Source organism: Procambarus clarkii, chromosome 20 (assembly GCF_040958095.1).
Source record: "Procambarus clarkii isolate CNS0578487 chromosome 20, FALCON_Pclarkii_2.0, whole genome shotgun sequence".
Classification (NCBI taxonomy): domain Eukaryota; kingdom Metazoa; phylum Arthropoda; class Malacostraca; order Decapoda; family Cambaridae; genus Procambarus; species Procambarus clarkii.
Window position 1 is genome coordinate 17,128,106 of NC_091169.1, and position 18,007 is coordinate 17,146,112.

The following is an 18,007-nucleotide window of genomic DNA, read 5'->3' on the forward strand; positions in this document are numbered from 1 at the left end:
GATGGTTAGTCATACATGGAATCAGGAGAGAAAATAGCTGCCTCAATACAAAAAAAGCAAATAAACTCTGACTAAACAACAACTTCACGATATTCATGAGAGTTAAGCACTGAATCATGGAAAAATTATAATTACTCTTACCAGTTTCTACAAGACTCCTCTCAATCATTGTCTTTTCTCTTTTTAACAAGCTTAGGTATACACAGCAATGTACTGCTTCCCTATTCTGTATGAAGGACCACACAGTGTAGATCAAAAACCAGCTATAAGCTCATCCAATATCCCCACCTCACAAGACAGCCAGTCATACATGGAAAATGGAGTACCGCAAGGTTTCGTCCTGGAGCCAACTGTTTGTCATATACATCATATATATGACTGAAAACTCACACCCCAGAAGTGACTCGAACCCATACTGCCAGGAGCAACGCTACTGGTATCTACAGGACGCCTTAATCCGCTTGACCATCACGACCGGACAAAAAGGAAGTGATAGCCGAAGCTATTTGAACCACTTCCCCGCTGGCACTCGGATGGTAATGTAACAGTTCTTTTGTTACGTAAAGTATGGTGACAAATAAACACAGACACTAAGATACTATATATATATTTGGTCGAATATACAGAAGTACACAGGTGATACTTTGGTGTGAGTTGAGCGCACTGAGCGTCGGTACAGTATCTCGCAAGTGTCTGCTCTAGACCACACTTGAAAGTAGACTAGTTAATGTTTGCTATTCTGCTGCTTATATGCTCGGGCAACACCTCACCGTGTTGCCCGGGGAACGCCTCACCTCATTCATCTCCAAAGGTTGACAGGAATATTAACAATGCATTTGGAGCGAGTATATTATTGGGATAATCTACTCGCTACAGTAATCTTAGGCATAGCATTTTATCAAATCACCTCATTCTTTGGGGCACACATGAGGAACACAAATGCGAACAAGCCTGAATGGTCCCCAGGACTATATGCGACTGAAAACTCAGTCACATATAGTCCTGGGGACCATTCAGGCTTGTTCGCATCAAATATATATATAAATGAATTATACACATAAATGCCAGATGAGAATATTACAAACCACATTATCAAGTTTGCAGATGATACTGAGATCTGCGGTAAAGTGGAAAGCGAAAACGATATTGAGGCCTTACCATGACATGCCAAGACTCTGTTAACTTTTAAAGTGCAGCTGGAAAAGATCATCAAGGCAAATGGGGGGGGGACCATCGACAAGTCGCCGGCTTCCTGTCCTCATCGAGGCCACTAGTGTTAGTGGCACTCAGGTAAACTCATTTACATGAACTCCACAAATGGTCAGAAGACTGGCAAATACTTTTTAATATTAAAAATGCAGACCTTGCATGTAAGGTACATTTAACAACGTACATCACAACTATCAAATCAACAACACAGATGCAACAACAATGCAGCAGACTGACGAAGAAAAGGACCTGTAGGGGTAAGGAGCTATATCTCCGTGGTGTAGGCAGTCTCCGTGGTGTAGTGGTAAGACACTCGCCTGGCGTTCCGCGAGCGCTATGTCATGGGTTCGTATCCTGGCCGGGGAGGATTTACTGGGCGCAATTCCTTAACTGTAGCCTCTGTTTAACGCAACAGTAAAATGTGTACTTGGTTGTAACAACGATTCTTCGCGGCGGGGATCGTATTCCAGGGACCTGCCCGAAACGCTACGCGTACTAGTGGCTGTACAAGAATGTAACAACTCTTGTATATATCTCAAAAAAAAATATATAGGGTTTAGGATCTATATAAGGGCCTATATAGGGGTAAAGACCAATAAAGGTTTGGAGCTATAGGGGTTTGGATCCAAAGCTGCGCAACAAGCGCGAGCTGCAATAATAATAAAAATGCGATTCTTAGGAATAGTCAAACGAGCCTTTGACATTAAGGAAAAACAAAAGTGGTTATTCAACTTAATAAGTCTCTAGTACGCTCCCATCAAAAAATAAATATATTTGCTTGGAGAATATTCAACACAGACCGACAAAAAATTATATAATTAATAAATCATTGTGTCAGGGGACAGGCAGTCAGTATATATATATATATATATATATATATATATATATATATATATATATATATATATATATATATATATATATACATATATATATATATATATATCTCGTACCTAGTAGCCAGAACACACTTGTCAGCCTACTATGCATGGACCGATTTGCCTAATAAGCCAAGTTTTCCTGAATTAATATATTTTCTCAAATTTTTTCCTTATGAAATGATAAAGCTACCCATTTCATTATGTATGAAGTCAATTTTTTTTATTGGAGTTAAAATTAACGTAGATATATGACCGAACCTAACCAACCCTACCTAACCTAACCTAACCTATCTTTATAGGTTAGGTTAGGTTAGGTAGCCGAAAAAGTTAGGTTAGGTAGGTTAGGTAGTCGAAAAACAATTAATTCATGAAAACTTGGCTTATTAGGCAAATCGGGCCTTGCATAGTAGGCTGAGAAGTGTGTTCTGGCTACTAGGTACGACATATATATATATATATATATATATATATATATATATATATATATATATATATATATATATATATATATATATATATATATATATATATATATATCCAGTACATGTTAGGCTTATATGGAGGTCCGTTCTCCCAGGGTCGAATTACTGACCCTCCCCAGGATGCAACCCCACTCCAAGCTGATGAACTCCTGGGTAACTAGTTACTGCTAGGTGGACAGGGGTATTAGGTGACAGGAACCGGGCCCCATCATTTCAGTCCCGCCCAGGACTCGAACCCAGAGTTCCTGATTATGAGATGAGAACGAACCCGACTGAGCTTCTGGGTCCCTTATCAGAACTAAGTCAACCTTCGTATCAAGAACGGTTGAGGGCCACAGGACCAACAACACAACCAATCAGATCTAGCAGCGTTGATCTCACCAACAACATGAAAATACTGAACAACATGAGGATATTAACCCAAGACCACTTCTTTAAAAGGTAAAAAGTGATATATACAAGAGGCAACAGCTTCAACCTGAAGATCCACAATGTTGGACAGAAGACAAGAGAAAGCTTGATCTGGTGTTGGGATTAGAGCCGATCAACCATTGGAAGGCTATTGAGTCTTTAAGTGCTTACTGACCATCCAGCAAGCGGTCATTTCAAATTGCATATTTCACATTATCGTCAATAATACGTATTATACAATAATAATATTAACGTAACCAAGCATGATGAAACTTAATCTAAGTAAACCCAGAGAGGGAGAGAGAGAGAGAGAGAGAGAGAGAGAGAGAGAGAGAGAGAGAGAGAGAGAGAGAGAGAGAGAGAGAGAGAGAGAGAGAGAGAGAGAGAGAGAGAGAGAGAGAGAGAGAGAGAGAGGGAGAGAGAGAGAGAGAGAGAGAGAGAGAGAGAGAGAGAGAGAGAGAGAGAGAGAGAGAGAGAGAGAGAGAGAGAGAGAGAGAGAGAGAGAGAGAGAGAGAGAGAGAGAGACAGAGACAGAGAGAGAGGGAGAGAGAGACGGGGGAGGGGGGGGGGAAGAGTGTTGAAGGAAACGGTACATCCTCCTGATTTAACTATTAATCATTCATTGACTTCTCCACCCTCCCTCAACACCACCGTTTTTTACCACCACCTTCTTCTCTCTACTACACTTCTCTTCACCGCTCCACTTCTCTCTACCACACTTCTCTTCACCGCTACACTTCTCAAGTTCAAGTATGTTTATGGAGACAAGACAAAATACATCTCACAGCAATAGAGTAGCTTAGGCTATTTCTACCCCCCCCCCCCTCTACTTCAAGTCCCTTAAGGGGCGCACCAATTCAGTGAGTACAAATACAAAAATCACAATACAAGAATACTTCTCTTCACCACACTAGCACATTTTTACCAGTCTTGCTTGATAACATTTTTCAACCATCCTGAAATAACAAATAATTTCTAAGCGCACGTCAACATTTTTTTCTTTTGTTTTTCTTTACAAACATTACAGATCATTTATAGCAAACTTAGATCTCTCACAAACAATCCTGAACCTATGTATTGGTGGCTTTTTTAATGTGCCTTTCATGTAGTAACTAATTAACTGTTTTATCATGTTATTATGTATATTTTTAAATATCAATTATTGTTATTATAGAACTACAGAAAATTAAAATTCCGGAGAACTGTTCACAGTAGCTGGTGACAATGATTATTGGCGCGGCAGCTCCCGTATATAGTTATATAATGACTGTATATAATTATAAACGGAATACATATAATTTCAAGTTTTTTTCAAGTATGTTTATTGAGATAAGCAATAAATACATCTCAAAGGGATAGAGTAGCTTAGGCTATTTCTACCCCCCCCCCCAGGAATACATATATATGTCTAAATAGCACAAAAAGTGTAAATCTTTCCACTGGGCATCGTCCAATGCGGCGCTCCATAGGCGCTGATTGGATAATAATTAACCAATTAGCGAGCGTTGATTCTGGCGGGAGGAGCTCCTCTGGGGCGCCGCTGCCAGGCTCACTTCCTGCCTCAGTCCTCTCCAGGACGTTTACCAGGTAACATGTCTCCCTCTATTCTTAGTCCTAGTTTTTGTTTTGAAGATAATTATTAACGATGTTTTGTTCTCATTTCACCAACGAAATGAGAACAAAGATGAGAGATGTATTAGCACTTTTCCAAAAGACTTATGCGCGGGCGTTTGCTTAACTTTTTTTTCTTGAAATAGGTGGTCTCCTGTTTCTGTGAAATTAATAACATTTGAATCTAATTACGCAGGGGGAATGGAGACCGATATTAAGAGACTGTTTTCATCTCCAGACAATGGCTAGCCATTTTCCCGGGCCTGTGATGATAAGGGTGTTGATGGTGTTGGTCTTGGTGGGGTCATCTCACGGAGAGGACGGGGCCACTCTTTGTGGCCTCAATGGTTGCCAGGCCATCGACCTGGCCAAACGCTACACCGACCTGACTATGGCCAAGATGATGCGCACAATCAAGCCCGAGGCGCTGGAGGAGGTCTTCCAGAATATGGCCAAGTTGGAGGTGCTTGTCAGGCAGGTCGAGGACCTCCAGCGGGATGTTATGAGCCTGTACCAGCCCGGTAGGTCGCTTGGAAGTGTTCGTATGACCCGGTAGGTCGCTTGGAAGTGTTCGTATGGCCCGGTAGGTCGCTTGGAAGTATTCGTATGGCCCGGTAGGTCGCTTGGAAGTGTTCGTATGGCCAGGTAGGTCGCTTGGAAGTGTTCGTATGGCCAGGTAGGTCGCTTGGAAGTGTTCGTATGGCCCGGTAGGTCGCTTGGAAGTGTTCGTATGGCCCGGTAGGTCGCTTGGAAGTGTTCGTATGGCCAGGTAGGTCGCTTGGAAGTGTTCGTATGGCCCGGTAGGTCGCTTGGAAGTGTTCGTATGGCCAGGTAGGTCGCTAGGAAGTGTTCGTATGGCCAGGTAGGTCGCTAGGGAGTGTTCGTATGGCCAGGTAGGTCGCTAGGGAGTGTTCGTATGGCCCGGTAGGTCGCTAGGGAGTGTTCGTATGGCCAGGTAGGTCGCTAGGGAGTGTTCGTATGGCCAGGTAGGTCGCTAGGGAGTGTTCGTATGGCCAGGTAGGTCGCTAGGGAGTGTTCGTATGGCCCGCTACAACACGAGAGTGGTTTTAAACCGAGATCATTCAATGGAGTGTGTTCATTTTGTGTTCATCTTCTTCATTGTGTTCATCATTGTGTTCTAAGTGTTCATCTTCTACCCACTTCTCCAATATTAGTACTTAAGACATATATCTTTACCAGTGTAATCACCTCTGTCAATATTGTAGTTATTTGTTGATATAAACCCTTGCTACAATGTACCTTAGTTGATATGTCAGATTTAAGGACCTGCCGGAAACGCTATGTGTGTTAGTGGCTTTGCAAGAATGTACAAATGACCAATCTTATGTAATCTCACCAACCCATTGTACCTTGTGAATAAAATTATTATTATTACCTGATCAGGTATGTTAGGATCATGTCTCCGCCATTTTTTCGCTCATCCATTGACATGAATCTTTGGTGAAGTGTTAACACTTTTCTCCTGGCGTGTCAGTATGGCCGGTGAACAGTGGCCCGCAGCGATGGTCCATGTGTGCCGAGGGCCCCTGTTCCTGTACCCTCGAGACCCGCTTTGTATCCTGCTGGCGACTCGAACTGCTGCATCATGTGCCCCGAAAGCAGCAGATCCCTGTCGACACCAAGAGCTTGTGAGTACACTGTGGTGGTCGTGGGTGCTGGTTGTGTTCGTATGGAAGGGTGTAGCTAGGGTGCTGGTTAGGGTGCAGCACCCTACACCCGGGGTAGGGTGTAGGGTGCTGGTTAGGGGGGTGGGTTAGGGTGTTGGTTTGGGGGGGGGCGGTTGGGTGTTAGCAGTTTGGTATTAGCCGTTTGCTGTGAGGAACAGATAACGTTAGATGGGATGGGGGGGGGCAGAAGATAATGAAAGAGAGAGAGAGAGAGAGCAAGGGGTGGGAGAGAGAGAGAGCAGGGGGTGGAAGAGAGAGAGAGAGAGAGAGAGAGAGAGAGAGAGAGAGAGAGAGAGAGAGAGAGAGAGAGAGAGAGAGAGAGAGAGAGAGAGAGAGAGAGAGAGCAGGGGGTGGAAGAGAGAGAGAGAGAGAGAGAGAGAGAGAGAGAGAGAGAGAGAGAGAGAGAGAGAGAGAGAGAGAGAGAGAGAGAGAGAGAGAGCAGGGGGTGGAAGAGAGAGAGAGAGAGAGAGAGAGAGAGAGAGAGAGAGAGCAGGGGGTGGAAGAGAGAGAGAGAGAGAGAGAGAGAGAGAGAGAGAGAGAGCAGGGGGTGGAAGAGAGAGAGAGAGAGAGAGAGAGAGAGAGAGAGAGAGAGAGAGAGAGAGAGAGAGAGAGAGAGAGAGAGAGAGAGAGAGAGCAGGGGGTGGAAGAGAGAGAGAGAGAGAGAGAGGCCAGGGGGGTGGAAGAGGAACAAAACAGCGGACCTATGGAGAAGGAGACACACTTGAACGTCTGTTACGTGAACAAATTTGATGAATAATAGTGAGTCATCTTATAAACATTTGTAACATGTAATGATGAATATGACGTGAGTAATATTTACTACACCACGATGAATTTGTTGATTACTTTGATGAATAAGTCTTATATTTCCAGGGACCTGGGAATGAACAGACTTAAGGCACTCCACAAAGACTCGTTTAATCAACTCACAGAACTTGTTGAGCTGTAAGTCTGAGAACCTTAAGTTCCTCATCTGTAAGTCTCTCAACTTTAATTCCCATTCTGTAAGACTTTCATCTGTGTGTGTGTGTGTGTGTCTCTCATGTACAAATTCCTCATCTGTAAACTCATTATCTCTAAGTGCCTCTTCAAGTTCCTCAAATGAAGGGGGGCCTTCTCTCTTCTGAGTCCCTGAGCCTACAGGGGCCACTATATGTCAGAATAGCGTTGATTCAACTTTGAATTGTTGTTCATCTTGGATCCTGTGTCCCCAATGCGTTGTACGTCCATCGTACGTTAGTTCACATACATGTACAATCTTTATCCAACATACTGTGCTCCCTTACACACACACACACACACACACACACACACACACACACACACACACACACACACACACACACACACACACAGTTCATGTTTTTATATAATTTCTATATATTTTTATTCCGTCGTTCTAAGGCGGAGGTCGTCTTCCACAGGGACCTGAACGACAACTATCTGGAACTGCTGCCCAACAGCCTCTTCTACGACCTGGAGAACCTCCGTCACGTGTGAGTGGCTCGTGAGTCGTGCTGGCGACACCTTGGGAGTTCCTCGAGGGTTCGAGACCCCCAGTGGGTAAAGCATGCTCGAGCAAGACAGGCGCCGGTCAACGTTGATTCATTGTAACGTCAATGTCGCTTTGGCTCATTTTGCCACGGCGGGGGGGGGGGGGGAGGTGGATTGTGTTCTTGTGTGTATCATGTGTCTTCAGTACACATATGACCCCACCTTCAGTACACACACACAATGCACCATATTAATACATCATTAAAAACTAGATATCGGCATTAGATATAATTGTAAAAAGACAACACCAAAATGTCCGAGTATGTATGTATGTATGTATGTATGTATGTATGTATGTATGTATGTATGTATGTATGTATGTATGTATGTATGTATGTATGTATGTATAACACACCTTATTTTATACATTTCCAGGAAACTTCTTAAGAACCGGCTTCTCTACCTCCCTCCAGATATCTTCCAAGACGCTCGCTCTCTCAGGACCATGTAAGTGTACTCACTTATATCATGTAAGTGTACTCACTTATATCATGTAAGTGTACTCACCTACCCCATCTAAGTATATTCACCTCCTCGTACTTTCTTCTGGAGGGTTGGGTTATGACTCTTGGGTCCCAGACTCGTCCTAATTGGAGAAACTAATCTATTTTCAACAATATCATCACTATGTTAACAGTTTGCAACTGTCGTCTCCTTAGAACGGATTAAATGAATGAATATATTGATTAAAGTTGTCATCAAATTGATAATAATTGTAATTGGGGGAATTCTACTTTAAAATTACTTACATAATCTTATAAAATACTTATATAATTTAACCGTTCGTTCTCTAGCGGCTGATATAATATCACAGACGTTCTCTAACAGCCTGTATAATCTCACAGACGTTCTCTAACAGCCGGTATAATCTCACAGACGTTCTCTAACAGCCTGTATAATCTCACAGACGTTCTCTAACAGCTGGTATAATCTCACAGACGTTCTCTAACAGCTGGTATGATCTCACATACGTTCTGAATCACAAACAGCTCACAAACACTGTCTGAAAGCATTATATGATGCAAACAACCTCTTTGTTTATCGCAAAACTCTTATGTTATCAGGTGTTCTCTCCTGGTCATTATTCTGCCATACACTTTGCCTCTACACTCACTATTATACGTCCATACTGACACAATCACTGTTCTGGCTCAGTATAACTTTACTGGACACTCTGGTATGCTTCAGCCTCTTACATGTACCCTCCTCCTCCTCCTCTCTCCTCACACATGTCCTCTCCCATCACACAGTGTCCTCTCCCACCACTCAGTGTCCTCTCCCACCACTCAGTGTCCTCTCCCACCACTCTGTGTCCTCTCCCACCACTCTGTGTCCTCTCCCACCACTCTGTGTCCTCTCCCACCACTCTGTGTCCTCTTCCATCACTCAGTGACCTCTCCTACAACGTCCTGGAGGCCCTGCCTGGGACCCTCTTCAAGAAGCTGCACCACGTCTACCTCCTCAACTTGGCCTCCAACGCCATCAAGCACCTCGAAGAGGGCATCTTCTATGACCTGGAGAGTCTGGAGGACCTCAACCTCTCCGAGAACAAGCTCAAGGTTAGCCTCTGAATGTCGTCCTTAAGGTGATCAAGCTCAAGCTTTGGATTCTAAACGTCATGTATATAAGATGTTATGTTTGGGAGTGTAGGAGTCGAGCTGTGTGTTGCAGGAGCTGTTCCAGATATTATTGTGTGTTGCAGGAGCTGTATCAGCTGTTTGTGTGTGTTGCAGGACTGTCCCAGATGTTATTGTGTGTTGCAGGAGCTGCCCCAAATGTTATTGTGTGTTGCAGGAGCTGTATCAGCTGTTTATTTGTTGCAGGAGCTGTTCCGGCTGTTTGTGTGTGTTGCAAGAGCTGTATTAGCTGTTTGTGTGTGTTGCAGGAACTGTTCCGGCTGTTTGTGTGTGTTGCAGGAGTGGTATCAGCTGTTTGTTTGTTGCAGGAGCTATTCCAGCTGTTTGTGTGTGTTGCAGGACTGCCCCAGATGTTATTGTGTTGCAGGACTGCCCCAAATGTTATTGTGTGTTGCAGGAGCTGCCCCCAATGTTATTGTGTGTTGCAGGAGCTGCCCCCAATGTTATTGTGTGTTGCAGGAGCTGCCCCCAATGTTGTTGTGTGTTGCAGGAGCTGCCCCCAATGTTATTGTGTGTTGCAGGAGCTGCCCCAGCTGGTGTTCTACAAGCTCAAGAGTCTGAAGCGGTTGAAGCTCTCCCGTAACGAGCTCTCCCGCCTCCCCCACGGTGTCTTCACCAACCTCTACAACCTGCGGGAGCTCCACCTCCACAACAACTACGTAAGTAACGCGACGGTGAGTCCCGCTCCGCGACCAAGTAACGCGACGGAGAGTCCCGCTCCGCGACCAAGTAACGCGACGGAGAGTCCCGCTCCGCGACCAAGTAACGCGACGGTGAGTCCCGCTCCGCGACCAAGTAACGCGACGGTGAGTCCCGCTCCGCGACCAAGTAACGCGACGGTGAGTCCCGCTCCGCGACCAAGTAACGCGACGGAGAGTCCCGCTCCGCGACCAAGTAACGCGACGGTGAGTCCCGCTCCGCGACCAAGTAACGCGACGGTGAGTCCCGCTCCACGACCAAGTAACGCGACGGAGAGTCCCGCTCCGCGACCAAGTAACGCGACGGAGAGTCCCGCTCCGCGACCAAGTAACGCGACGGAGAGTCCCGCTCCGCGACCAAGTAACGCGACGGTGAGTCCCGCTCCGCGAGCAAGTAACGCCACGGAGAGTCCCGCTCCGCGACCCGATGCGTCGTATTGGTGTACGGAATGAAACAATCCGTTAAAAATGCGACGTATTTGGGGAATTTTTTTAAAGCGTCGTAATATTGACGTATTCTACGTGTCGGCCTCGATAGGTTAGGTGGGTTGCATGGGTTAGTACGTTTATGGGTTGGGTAAGACAGTTGCAATTTGTTACGGAGTGGCAAATTGAGACTTCGGGTTGAAATTTCCACTCTCCCAACAACAACAGTTTCATGGATCATCACCTGTTCGTGGTCAACATTCAATGGCCCGGCACCAACCAGGAAGCCTGGTCAGAGACCGGGCAGTGGGGACGTTGATCCCCGAAACCAACAATAAAATGGAAGTCAACAGGTAGGACAGAAACGGTTGGGCATGTTTCCTTGCATCTGATGCATCTGTTCACCTAGGAACCAGGCATCTGTTGGGGGTTGCATCATGGGGAAGGTCAGTAAGAGGCCAAGCGGAGGCCTTACACACACACACACACAAACACACACACACACACACACACACACACACACACACACACACACACACACACACACACACACACACACACACACACACACACACACACACACACACACACAGGAAGTGACCAGAGGTGACCTTATATCCCGCAGATCGAGACGCTGCCGACGGGTGTGTTCCGGGACCTGTACAACCTGACCTTCCTGGAGCTGACCAGCAACCGGATCACGCAGGTGCAGCACAAGGACTTCCTCAGCCTGGGCAGCCTCCGCTCCCTCTTCCTCGGCCAGAACCTCGTCACCGCCATCAGGAACAAGACGTTCGTCGGTAGGTCGCTCCTAAGCACAAGAGCGGTGGGAGGTGTGAGGCTATTGTGAACCTGGATTAAAAAAGGCGAGGCTGTTGTGTACCCGAACACCAGGTGAAAGAGCTATTGTGTACCCGAACACCAGGTGAAAGAGCTATTGTGTACCCGAACACCAGGTGAAAGGGCTATTGTGTACCCGAACACCCGGTGAAAGGGCTATTGTGTACCCGAACACCCGGTGAAAGGGCTATTGTGTACCCGAACACCAGGTGAAGGGGCTATTGTGTACCCGAACACCAGGTGAAAGAGCTATTGTGTACCCGAACACCCGGTGAAAGGGCTATTGTGTACCCGAACACCCGGTGAAAGGGCTATTGTGTACCCGAACACCCGGTGAAAGGGCTATATACTTCTAATCATATACAGTATTGGGCTTATGTGATTGGATATGTTATACAAAATATACATTATTTAGATTGAGGACCACTATATTCGCTACACTTACTCTATATATACACTGTATATACACTCAGTACACACACACACACACGGATCCAGCAGCAGAGTGGTCTACGTCCTCGACTCACAATCGAGGGACATGGGTTAAACCGCACTGGCAGGACAGAAACGATTGAGTACGTTTCTACTCATCTGATGCCTCACTTCTGTTCAACTCTGTTCAACGTAGGTACCCGGGAATTAGTGAACTGTTGTGGGTTGCATCCCGTGAAAGGTCAGTAGTTAGCCTACAGTGACTTCGATAAATCTAAGTCCAGGCTTCCAGACTTGTTGCCAAGTCAGATCGACAGCAACAAGTTCATGAAGCTTTCTGAGGGTCTGCTTGAGGAACTGAAGCGTGTCGAACAGGTGAAGCTGTCTATGAACCCGTGGCACTGCGACTGCTTCATTCTCTACCTCACCGGGCAGGTAATATGTCCCCGACAACGAGAATTATTCACTCCCACTAGACAGCCATACACATTCACTAAAGTTATACACCCCCCCCCAGGTACCCCTAAGCTTGAGAAGCTGTACTTGTTCTCCAACAAGATTGAGGAGATCGAGGTGGCCGCGTTCTCCGGGCTTAACAGCTTGTCGTGGCTCCTACTTAATAACAATCTGCTGAGACGTCTTCCCAAAGAGATCTTCAGACGCACTCCGAACCTCCTTAGGCTGTGAGTGTGTTCGCCCCGTCCCATCCCCTAATCCTTATCCTGACCCCTTCCCAGTGCTATATAGTCGTAATGGCTTGGCGCTTTCCCCTTCAGGTTCTTGCTGGGATAGGCTATAGCTCCTAAGTTCCGCCTTTTTCAACAATGGGTTGGTTCATGTGATGATTTCAGTGACGTATCTTATGGTATTTAATTTAAAAAAATATTTTTACAATTTGCTTCAATAATATCTCTTCTTGTCTGTCTGTTACGCCCGGATACTTATTTACTGCTAGGTGAGTAGAGGCATTAGGTGAAAGTAAATGCTCCCAATCATTATGTCCCGCCCGGGTATCGAACCCAAGACCCCTCAATTGTGTCCAATACACAATCATCGCTAGCCCTCTATGGCCTCTCACACCTAAAGATCTCTATTTGTTCATTGTCTTGCATAAATATCATTTAAAGTTTTCCTATCAGGAAAAAATACCAGAAAAGTTCCTCTATGAAACCTCCAACAGCTCCACTCTCCACGTGCAGGTGAGGAGTCACAATAACGTAGCTAAAGTAAGTTGACCAGACCACACACTAGAAGGTGAAGGGACGACGACGTTTCGGTCCGTCCTGGACCATTCTCACAATCGACTTGAGAATGGTCCAGGACGGACCGAAACGTCGTCGTCCCTTCACCTTCTAGTGTGTGGTCTGGTCAACTCCACTCTCCACGTCTCCTCTCCTTACTTTGTTTCTATTTCTTCCCCTAGTTAAATCAGCCAGTTGTCGAAGAGTGAGCATGGTTGTAAATTCCTTTGTACCTATTTGTCATTTAAAAAAAGATTGTTATCATCTCACCCTTCCTGTCTGTCTCATCTTCTCTCGTGCTTCCTATCTCTTATCGTTTCTGTCACTTCTCATCGCATTTTCCTCTTTCCTAACACATTCTCTTCTTTCTTTTAACTTCTTGTCACACTAGTCTCTTATGTCCCATTCTGTCACTCATCTTTTCTCTCACATTCTGTCTTATTCTCAGTCTTCTCTCGTTACTTCTCGACAGTCAGATCGACAGCAACAAGTTCATGAAACTTCCTGAGGGTCTACTCGAGGAGCTGAAGCGTGTCGAACAGGTGAAGCTGTCTATGAACCCGTGGCACTGCGACTGCTTCATTCTCTACCTCACCGGGTAGGTTAACACCGCTTCAACCTCCCCCTTTTCTGTCTTGTTGATATTGTGTGTGCTTGCAAGAATATATATATATATATATATATATATATATATATATATATATATATATATATATATATATCCCAGGAGTACAAGACGACGGCTTCGTCTTGCAGGTGGCTCCATCGCAACCCTGACAAGATCTGGGACCGTCAGCCCAAGTGCCGTGGGCCGGGCGACCTGGGAGGCAAGCCTGTCATCGACATGACCTTCAACAGTGTGTGTGACGGCCAGTGGGCCTCCATGACCAAGATCCAGGGCAGGGTGTGAGGAGGATGAAGAACTGACGGATGAGGAACGCCTCCTTGCGGGGCCAGGAGAGAGAGAGAGAGAGAGAGAGAGAGAGAGAGAGAGAGAGAGAGAGAGAGAGAGAGAGAGAGAGAGAGAGAGAGAGAGAGAGAGAGAGAGTGAGAGAGAGAGAGAGAGAGAGAGAGAGAGAGAGAGAGAGAGAGAGAGAGAGAGTGAGAGAGAGAGTGAGAGAGAGAGAGAGTGAGAGAGAGAGCGAGTGAGAGAGAGAGAGAGAGAGAGAGAGAGAGAGAGAGAGAGAGAGAGAGAGAGAGAGAGAGAGAGAGAGTGAGAGAGAGAGTGAGAGAGAGAGTGAGAGAGAGAGTGAGAGAGAGAGAGAGAGAGAGAGAGAGAGAGAGAGAGAGAGAGAGAGAGAGAGAGAGAGAGAGAGAGAGAGAGAGAGAGAGAGAGAGAGAGAGATTGTTCAGATCTTGTTCAGATCTTGAAGAAACAGGAGAGTCTCAGGCACCCCAGCATCACTAATGAAGGAACTGGGGGACTTAAGAAGCCCTCACGGCCGTCATCACCTAGTGGCCTCGATGGGGATAGGAAGCCAAGAGTGTTTGCTGTCTTAGTAGCAAGTTTAAGAAAGTAATAAGAAGTCAATATAAAATATTGCTTATCTTTTCACAGCTTCTCGATGTACCTCCAGAGCTTACCTTAGTCCTGAGTTATGTTCAGAATTCAAGTATACTTGCTTGTTGGTAATAAGCTATTGTGGTTATACCTTACAAATGTTAATATAAAAACTAAAATTAGTTCATATTCTTTTAGTTTTATTTAGGTTACTCCTAAAATTTAAGAAAATGAGTGCTCTAAGAGTAATAGAAAATATCGACGGATAACTAAACAAGATTTTCCAGAGGGCTTTCCGTTGAGAATTTATTTATTTATTTATTTATTTATTTATTTATTTATATACAAGAAGGTACATTAGGTTTATGAGAGTACATAGCATTGATGTTTTTCCATTCTTGTAAAGCCACTAGCACGCATAGCGTTTCGGGCAGGTACTTAATGTAACAAATAATTTTAAGTAAATAATTTCTATCAAAATTATTTTTTTTAACAGGTACATTGTAAGAAAATTTGAGAAAGATTAGTAGGCACATTAAAGTAAACTTTAAGGGTTATCAACAGGTACATTGTAGCATAATTTGAGGATTATTTCAATGTATAATTGAGTATAATATGTGTTCAATATAACAACCATGATAGAAGATGATATAGAAAGGATTACAATGGTGAAGTTGTAGGGCTTAGGTACATATATATTGGGAGATTGGGTAGCACTAGATACAGTGCGAGTTTAAAGCACTAGGTAGGTAAGTATAATGAAATTAGGTACTTTTTGCTTTTATTTTTGAATAAGGCAAAAGACAGCTTTTCAATTCATTAGGGAGTAAGTTCCATAGACTTGGTCCCTTTATTTGCATAGAGTGTTTACACAGATTAAGTTTGACCCTGGGGATATCAAAGCTATATTTATTTCTGGTGTGGCGATTATGGGTCCTATTACATCTGTCCAGGGAGAGTTTCAGAGCAGGATTTGCATTTAAAAACAGGGTTTTGTAAATGTATATGGCACAAGAGAATGTGTGGAGTGAGTTTATGTTCAGCATGTTTAGGGATTTAAACAAGGGGAGCTGAGTGTTGTCTGAAAGCAGAGTTTGTTATTATTCTGATAACAGAATTTTGCTGGGTGATAATAGACTTAATTATTACAAATTTATTGGGCTGGGTGATGGGCTTAATTAACATAATAATAATAATAAAAAATAATAATAATAATAAAGTTTATTCAGGTAAAAGTGCATACATACAAAATGAGTTACAAACAGAATGTTAAATTTATAGATAGGGCTAGTATATTCCATGCCTAAAGCCACCAATACTAAAGCCACTAATACCTATAAAGCCACCAAACCCCCAATTATTATCTGTTAGATGAAGGACCTGCCCGAAACACTATGCGTGCTAGTGGCTTTACAAGAATGTAAAAACATCAAAGCTATGTACTCTCATAAACCCAATGTACACTCTTGTATATAAAAAAAATAAATAAATAAATACGCACACAGCGTTTTTGGACAAGAAATGGAAAAAACACTTAAAAATTTAGACAAAACTAATTAAGACCAAATTTGAACTGAAATAGGGGAAAAAAAGAATGACAATAATTACATGGATGAAGCGAAGCGAAAATGTCCAAAGAGCTGGCAAGCCGGGATGGAAGAGGCACGGGTAGGATTAAGGAAAACATGAAGGAGGATTAGGAAGTTGGGAGGAGAGTGGGATGGACAGGGTAGTGGCCTAACCACTTTGGCTTGGGGAGTGATTATGAAGTGATATGAGTTGATATGTGTATTGATATTGATAGGGAGGCAAGGCTGTGCTCATAAATGATGGTGATGATTTTTTTTTTTTATGATTGAATGATTGCTGGGTGCCAGTAGCAGGAAGCTGTTGCTGTTGCACAACAGGAGAGAAGTTGCCATGCGAGGACAGAGTTCCAGTCTTGGTGGCGCATCCGTAGAGCAGTGGTGACATCTGGTAGCAACAATACATCTGGTGACTTGCAGATGTAATGTTGGCATAGGATCTTGTAGGTGATGTATACAGTGAATTTGTCCTGGTTGGTAGAGGTATTGGTGACTGATGTTGACTTGTTAGTTCATAGTTCGTTCTTGTTAGGTGTATAAAGGATCAGGAGGTTTCCATTCATCGTCCTCCTCACGTGGTAGGTTACTAAGTATTCTGGGCTGAGGGTAATTCCTGTTGTGGATGTACCGCCTGACTTTTTGCTGTAGTGACATCCTCCTTGTTCTGTGAGGCTGGTCTCGTATTTCATAGTTGGTTGTGTTGTAAACCTTAAAGGGATCGTCACGATTTGGTAAGTAGGTGTACTTCATTTTGTATAACTGCTTTGCTGAGAGTTTGTGGAGACGTCTATTCAACGGTTCTATCTTTAATTGGATGTGGAGTCTGTCGGTCCGAATTTTCTCAGCAAGTGTCACTCCTGCTACAAATCTGAGTGCTCTATTTTGAACCCTTTGAAGTTTCAACATATTTGACTTTTTAGTAAGAGCAAGCGGGGTGTATGATAGGTCGAATAAGCATTCTATATAGATGTAGCTACACATGCTGTGGGACTTACCTGAATCGGTACAGCCGAGCTAGTTGTGCTTTGGCTAAGGTTACTTTCTTATTAATATGTTCAGTGGAATTCAAAAGTCTGGATATTACATAGCCTAGAATTGTAGTAGAGTTCTGTACCTGTATTAACGTGCCACCAATGTTGATGACCCCAAGTGTACTAGCCTAGCTGCCCACTGAGCACAGTTGAATCTTGTTAGGGTTTGTCACGATTTTCCAGTCTTGTTCCCAACTTGCTGTGGCTGCTAGTTCCTCTTTCGTCTTCCTTATGACTGAATCGTGTTTAGTTCCTTGGCCAGCAGGCATCCACGACACTACATGGATGACATCATCTGCAAATTGAGTGATAATAGTGTCGTTGTAAATAGGGCGTGGCAATAGGGCGTGGCAATAGGGCGTGGCAAGTCATTTACAAAGAGATTGAAGAGGAGTGGGCTTATGCACGATCCCTGAGGAACTCCTGCTGTCGGGATAAAGGAATCAGCTTCCTTGTTGTTAAACATTGGAATTATTGTTCTATGGCTTAGAAAATTTCTGACTAGTCTAAGGAGGGTCCAGTTGTGGTGTGGTATGGATTGCAGCTTGAAGAGCAGACCATTATGCCGTAGACTGTCAAAGGCCTTGTTGACATCTCTGGTTGCTATTAATGCAGTCTGGCGCTGTTTCCTAATACTGACTGCTGCATCGTAAATGATGTTGATGGCATGTTGCGTTGATCTGTGGTTCCTAAAGCCAAACTGTTTTTCTGTATACAGATGGTGGTACTCCATGTAGTAGTTAATACGATTTGACAGTATTTTCTCAAAGTACTTTCCT

General features: G+C 44.2%; 1 protein-coding gene across 1 annotated transcript; it reads left to right on the forward strand.

Annotated features, from left to right (window-relative positions):
• The first annotated feature begins 4,834 nt into the window (after positions 1–4,834).
• LOC138366891 (carboxypeptidase N subunit 2-like) lies at positions 4,835–14,132 on the forward strand. The gene is made up of 11 exons (XM_069328177.1): positions 4,835–5,115; positions 6,090–6,243; positions 7,156–7,227; positions 7,707–7,778; positions 8,212–8,283; positions 9,227–9,395; positions 9,995–10,132; positions 11,223–11,397; positions 12,387–12,552; positions 13,583–13,708; positions 13,867–14,132. The coding sequence occupies exons 1-11, from the start codon at positions 4,836–4,838 to the stop codon at positions 14,018–14,020; spliced, it is 1,578 nt and encodes a 525-aa protein (XP_069184278.1). The 5' UTR covers position 4,835; the 3' UTR covers positions 14,021–14,132.
• Positions 14,133–18,007: the final 3,875 nt, after the last annotated feature.